Source organism: Apteryx rowi, unplaced genomic scaffold, assembly GCF_003343035.1.
Source record: "Apteryx rowi isolate R43461 unplaced genomic scaffold, aptRow1 scaffold_1017, whole genome shotgun sequence".
Taxonomy (NCBI): Eukaryota; Metazoa; Chordata; class Aves; order Apterygiformes; family Apterygidae; genus Apteryx; species Apteryx rowi.
Window position 1 is genome coordinate 43,772 of NW_020447217.1, and position 6,164 is coordinate 49,935.

General features: G+C 66.7%; 1 protein-coding gene across 1 annotated transcript in view; it reads right to left on the reverse strand.

Moving 5' to 3' along the window:
• Nucleotides 1-2,574: 2,574 nt before the first annotated feature.
• The window catches only part of QTRT1 (queuine tRNA-ribosyltransferase catalytic subunit 1), an 11,743-nt gene continuing 8,153 nt past the window's right edge, over nt 2,575-6,164 (reverse strand). Inside the window, exon 5 of the mRNA XM_026064436.1 lies at nt 2,575-3,676. Within this exon, the coding sequence (XP_025920221.1) occupies nt 2,575-3,676 (1,102 nt within the window). The remainder of the gene's footprint in view (nt 3,677-6,164) is intronic.

A 6,164-nucleotide genomic window follows, 5' to 3' on the forward strand; every position in this document is an offset into this window, starting at 1 on the left:
GTTTTTGTCTCCAAACGTGTAGTTCTACATTGCATACAAATGCCAGCTAAAAAGTCTGCTGCAATAGTCTCTTGCCTCATCCCACGGTAGCAGTCACGGCAGGAAAAAGTGAAAAATGGCCAGAATGTACCATTCTGCTTGCCAAGATGTTCCCAGGTGCCTGAGGTTGTACAGGCAGATAATTCCAGTGCTCTGCAAAAGCTAAATGCAGAACAGAGCGAATATTATGAAATTTTAATAACCTTCTAGGGCTGCGCCTTACCTGGGCTCACCTTGTCTGTGTTGCGGAGACAGGCCCAAGCTCGCGGCTCACTGTAGAGGGGGCTTGTTATTCCCTGTAGGAACACAACGTGGCCCAAAACTTTGACTTTCCTGTCCCAGCAAGGAGCCCGTGCTCCCTGGAATCTTCCCCTAGAGCAGGAAGCATTCCTGTCCCTCTGATGTCGTGTCAGGCAGAGCAAAAGAGGCTGTTCACGGGCCCGGGCCCGCTCCGGCGCTCCGTGGTGGGGACAGCGAAGGCGGCTCCCTGAGGCACTTGCACCTGGACTTGGACGCTGTACAAGGAACCAAATACCAGGTGCCCGTTCACGCGCTCGCTGCGGGTGCTGTCCGGTGTTGAGGACTTGCCAGAATGGGGCCAAAAGCGAAACCTGATGCTGCCGGGAGAGTCTTCGAGCCCTAGGTGGGCAGATGATGGATCACCTCCCTGATCCAGGTGGCTTCCACTGGTACAAGGTGGGTAACTTCTAATGCAGGAAACAGATTTTCACGTCTCTAAGAACAAATCGGTGGTTTGTGATCCTTTCTGGAAAGGAAGGTGACACGTCGAAGGGATGAACGTGCTCCAGCGGCACGAAGCTGGAGAGGGCTGCGAGCGTGTTCGGAGTCGGCGCCGGGCTGCGTCGCAGCAGCCGTTAGATGGCAGTGCCGCCCGAGCTGCTCGGAGCCGCCGGAGCCGATCCGGTTTCCTCGTAGAAGCAGGGCAGCCCTAACCCTTATCCTTCCCTCTTCGTGGCTGCCTGTGTGTTGGGCAAGTCCAGGAAGGCCGAACTTATCGCTGCCTCTAAGTGTCTCTTGTGCGAGCAGAGGTGAAGTGGGCAGAAACCGTGCCGGGAATGACTAAGGCTCCTTGCCCCTCGCCTGCTGGGCGCCGGAGCTGCGGCCTCGCGTGACGACCGGCCGAGCAAGACCCGCGAATCCCCATCTCGGCCGCCCGCATTCCTGCGCGGAGGCGGGTGGCAGCCAAGGTGAAGCTGGGTGTCAAGTGTGAAGGTGTGTGCGTGCGCTGGTTGGGTGCCAGCACCCCAAACGGGATTGGGCTGCTGGAGAGGCTGCCGGGCCGGGCTTTCCGCAGGGAAGGACKGCGGGGCCCTCGGCTGCTGCTCCGGAGAATGAGTTTGGGGTGAAAAAGCAGAAGGTTTGTTCTGAATCAGCGAGCGCAGAGCCGGAAGGGATCCCACAAGGATGTGTCGTGTCCTCATAGACCCGGCCGAGCTTCGGCAACGTGCGTCGGCGCTCGGCGCTCTCCCCCTCTTTCCCCCCCCTTGCACTGCGCCAGCGGCTTCCGAGGCCAGATGCTCCCTTTGCAGCTGTCAGCTCGGGACTCGCCTGCCCAAGACCTTTGCACCGAGGCTGGCTCTGTCCCTGGCTCTCCGGCTGCTCCGGCTGAACCGATGCAATGAGCCGGGATGGGGGGGGCTGCCCCATGGCTCCCCTGGGGTCCCTCGAGCTGGCACTAGCGCCGCGCCGGCAGTGTTAGCACCCAGCAAAGCCGCGGCCCCGACCTGCTCCCACGGCGCTTTAGCTGCAGCCTTGCTGCTTTTCTAAACGTGCTTGTGGAAACAGTTTTACCTTAACTCCTTTGAGCCGTACCGGAGCTGCTCCGTGCATCCGGAAAACAGCTGAAGCCTTTATTACCAGGGACTTCTATCGGAGCGTTGTTCTCCGGCCATGTAGGTTTCGCATATTTGCAAATGTGTTTCCCCCGGCCCGCCCGCTCGGGGTTATGTTTTGAATAAACATTACGGTTGGGAAACACGTAATCCGCGAGCGTTCCCGCTGCTTCCGCTGGGAAATGCACAACCCGCGAGCATTCCCGCTGCCTCTGGGCACCCGGTGCCTCCTTCCCATGGGAGGCAGAGCTGCTCCGAGCATCCTGCCGGGACCAGCACGGCTCCGGGCCGTGGGCTCGAGGGGCCTTTGGGGACGATCCGCTGGTTTTCCTGCAGCAGTGGGGAAGCTCCCGCGCCGGAGCAGCCGGGGCTGGAGGAAGGAGTCGGCGCACCGGTTCCCTTCGGCCGGCTCCATCCCGGCCCCTTTATTTACRAACGGAGGCAGCTATAACTTAACGCGTCCCAGCACCGACCCCGTACAAAAAAAAAAGGCATCAATGGCGGTAATACAAAACCGGAGCGAAACGCGGTACCCTGACGCGAGCCCGGGGTCCGGCCGCCCGGGGCGGACCTGAGGTTCGGAGGCGGCTCCGAGCCACCRCTGCGGAGCCGGACACTGTCCAGAAAGTCTGGGAGCGGGCGAGTCCRTGCGGGGAAAAAGGGGGATCAAGGGCGGCGGCGGCTAGGGGGGACAAGCCGGCCCCGGCCCCTGGAAGTGGGGCCAGAGCTCGAGCAGCTCCTTGGGGCTGTAGTGGTGCACCATGACCAGCCTGGAGAACTTGCACTTGTCGTAGGCCACCTTGTACATGTTGAAGAGGCCCCAGGGGCCGTCGGTGACGCGGACGCCCAGCGCGTGCAGGCAGATGCCCACGAAGGAGTCCTCCATGTTGATGAGCGGCAGGGTCTGGGCCACGGCGTAGACCTTGCGCGCCAGGTCGCCCGAGAGCACGTAGGCAGGCCCGCCGCAGTACGGCGGGTACGTCTCGTTGGGGTACACCTCCGGCGGCACGTACCACTTGTAGGCCTTGTTGCGCAGCGGCCCCGTGTTGCGGTAGACGTAGCCCGTCATGAAGTCCCGCTTGGGGGGCAGCTGGGGCTGCAGCAGCCGCCGCACCAGGTAGCCCAGGTTGAGGAAGACGTCCTGGTCCGCCTTCACCACGTAGCTGGCGTTGGGGCAGTGCTTGCTCACCCACTCCAGGCCCATCAGCGTCTTCAGCGTCAGGTTGTTGTAGGTGTCCAGGAAGTCCTGCTGCAGCAGGTCGTGGTGCAGCGCGCTCTCCTCCTGCAGCACCTGCTGCAGCGGCTGCCCGAACACCGGGTGCACGCCGGTGAGGAAGAGCCGCAGCACGGAAGCGCCGGGCACGCCGCTCTCGTTGCCCCAGGTCTGCCGCACGGCGTGCCGCCCGGCCGTGTCCCACGGCTCCGTCACCACCAGCAGCACCAGGAAGGGCGTCCGGTCCCGGCACTTGTGGGGCTCGTTGAGCAGGAAGCGGTAGGGGTAGGGGTAGGGGGGCTGCAGCGGGTGCCGGCGGGCTGCCGGCTCGGCCGTGCCGTTGCTCCGCGACGCCTCCTGCCAGGCCCAGGCCGGCCGCCGCGGCGGGACCCCGGCGCCGGCCACCTCCGGCAGCGCGGTGAAGGGCTCCTCGGCGCCCTGCTGCAGCCGCAGCCCCAGCAGCGCCAGCGAGACGAAGGTGGGCAGCAGCAGCACCCGCAGGCTCGCCGCGTACTTCATGGCAGCGGGGCTCCGCAGGCRGCTTCGGCGGGCAGCGTCGTCCGGGACCAACCTGGGAAGAGACGGGACTCCTGAGACCGGGAGCTGAGCCGGYGTGGGGCCACGGAGCGCTCGGGGAGCCAGGAGTATGCAGGGATGCGGAGCGTGCAGGGACCCAGGGAGCATGCGGGGACTGGGAGTGTGCAGGGATTCGGGGAATATGCAGGGACAGGGAGTGTGCAGGGACCTGGGGAGCGTGCAGGGACCCAGGGAGCATGCAGGGACTGGGAGCGTGCAGGAATTTGGGGAATATGCAGGGACAGGGAGTGTGCAGGGACCTGGGGAGCGTGCAGAGACCCAGGGAGCATGCGGGGACTGGGAGCATGCAGGGATGTGGAGCATGCAGGAATTCGGGGAATATGCAGGGACAGGGAGTGTGCAGGGACCTGGGGAGTGTGCAGGAAGCCAGGGAGTGTTCAGAGTACCAGGAACRTGTAAGGACCCAGGAGCATYCAGGGATCTGGGGAGTGTTCAGAGTACCAGGAACACACAAGGACCCAGGAGTGTGCAAGGACCCAGGAGTGTGCAGGGATCTGGGGAGTGTTCAGAGTACCAGGAACATGCAAGGACCCAGGAGCATGCAGGGACCTGGGAGTGTGCAGGGATCTGGGGAGTGTTCAGAGTACCAGGAATATGCAAGAACCCGGGAGCATGCAGGGACCTGGGAGTGTGCAGGGACACAGGGAGCGCGCGGGGAGCCGGGGAGCACGCAGCTCTCCCCCAGCCCTCGCAGCCGGCCGCGGACCCGCCGCATCCCGCTCGCACGAGTGAACTTTTGCTGGCGGAGGCGACGCGGAGCCCCGGGGCCACGCGCTGATAAGCGCCGCCGGGCGCGATAAGGCCCAGAGCCCTTTTGCTGCACGGGGCCACGGCAGGTGGGGCCAGCGCAAACACGGCACGCTGATAGCGGGAGGCCGCGTGCTCCGGGAGCACATTCTGGGGTGCAGGAATGTCTCACGCTCCGGGGTGCAGGGAGGCCTTGTGCACCGGGAGCTCGTTCCTGGAAGCAGGAAGGCCTCGCCGCATGCTCGCTGCGCGCTCCGGGCCGGCCGCAGCCGGGATCAAGGCGATGCCGAGCCCAGGGAGCGGCCCGGGACACCGCGTCCCCCGCGACGGCCCCGCTGTTTGCTCAGAAACGCTGCCCGGCCGCGTCTCGTCGCCAAGGTGCAGCCGGAGCCTCCCGCAAGCTCCTGTGCAGCTCCTGAAACCTTTCGCCGGAAACTCGCTAATGAGAATTGCCCCAATTAAGCAATTGCCCCTGCTGAGACCTGAGGGGAGGCTTATCTGCTGTCCTACCTGTGTTGAAACCCAGAAACTGCTTTTCCCATGGCGGGGCAGGAGTTTGTGCAATAACGCCACGCAGAGCCTTGACACGGGGAGCCCCGGCACGGGGAGCCCCGCAGCCAGGCCGATTCCCCCCCCCACGGGTGCACCCGCAGCGCCAGGCCTCAGCCCAGCTGTGCTGCACGTGGCCGGAGCCCCCACGGGGTGGGAAGCGGGGTGTCCGGGGGGGCCTGCACCGACCCCGCTGCCGTCGGGGGGCCTGGAGGTCTCAGTCCCCTATTTTTTTGGGGGGGGGGGATCCGGACAGCTGGGTCCTCTTTTGGGGGGGGGGCTGGGGCGCAGAGGGCTCCGGAGCCCCCCGGGTGCAGCCCCCGGTCCCTGCCCGGGAATTCCTGGAGCCCCCGGGTGCAGCACAGGGTCCTGCCCGGGGCTCCCCAGGGTGAAGCGCCCCGTCCCTGCTCGGAGCTGTCGGGGCTCCCCGGGTGCAGCGCTCCGTCCCTGTCTGTCTCCTGCCCGGGGCTCCCGGGTTGCAGCGCCCGGTCCCGTCCCGGGGCTCCCCAGGGTGAAGCAGCCCCGTCTCTGCTCGGAGCTCCTGGAGCTCCCCGGGCTGCAGCGCCCGGTCCCGTCCCGGGGCTCCCTGGTCCCTCTCGGGGCTCCCGGGCTGCAGGGTCCCGTCCTTGCCTCTCCTGTCCGGGACTCCCCGGGCTGCAGCGCCTCTCTCTGCCCGTCCCGTCCCGGGGCTCCCCGGGCTGCAGGGCCCGGTTTCGTCCCGGGGCTCCCTTGTCCCGTCCCGGGGCTCCCGCGGCTGCAGCATCCGTCCCGTCCCGGGGCTCCCGGAGCTCCCCGGGTGCAGCGCTCCGTCCCTATCTCTCCCGTCCGGGGCTCCCGGGCTGCAGCACCTGTCTCTGCCCGTCCCGTCCCGGGGCTCCCGGTCCCGTCCCGGGGCTCCCGGGCTGCAGGGTCCCGTCCCGTCCCGGGGCTCCCGGTCCCGTCCCGGGGCTCCCGGGCTGCAGGGTCCCGTCCCGTCCCGGGCCTCCCGGTCCCGTCCCGGGGCTCCCGGGCTGCAGGGTCCCGTCCCGTCCCGGGGCTCCGCGGTCTCGTCCCGGTGCCCCGCGGCTGCAGCGCCCGGTCCCGCCCGGGGCTCCCGGTGCCGCCGCTCACCTGCGCGCCCGTCCGTCGCCTCGCGGCGGCTCGCGGCTCTGCGGCGCGGGTGTCCG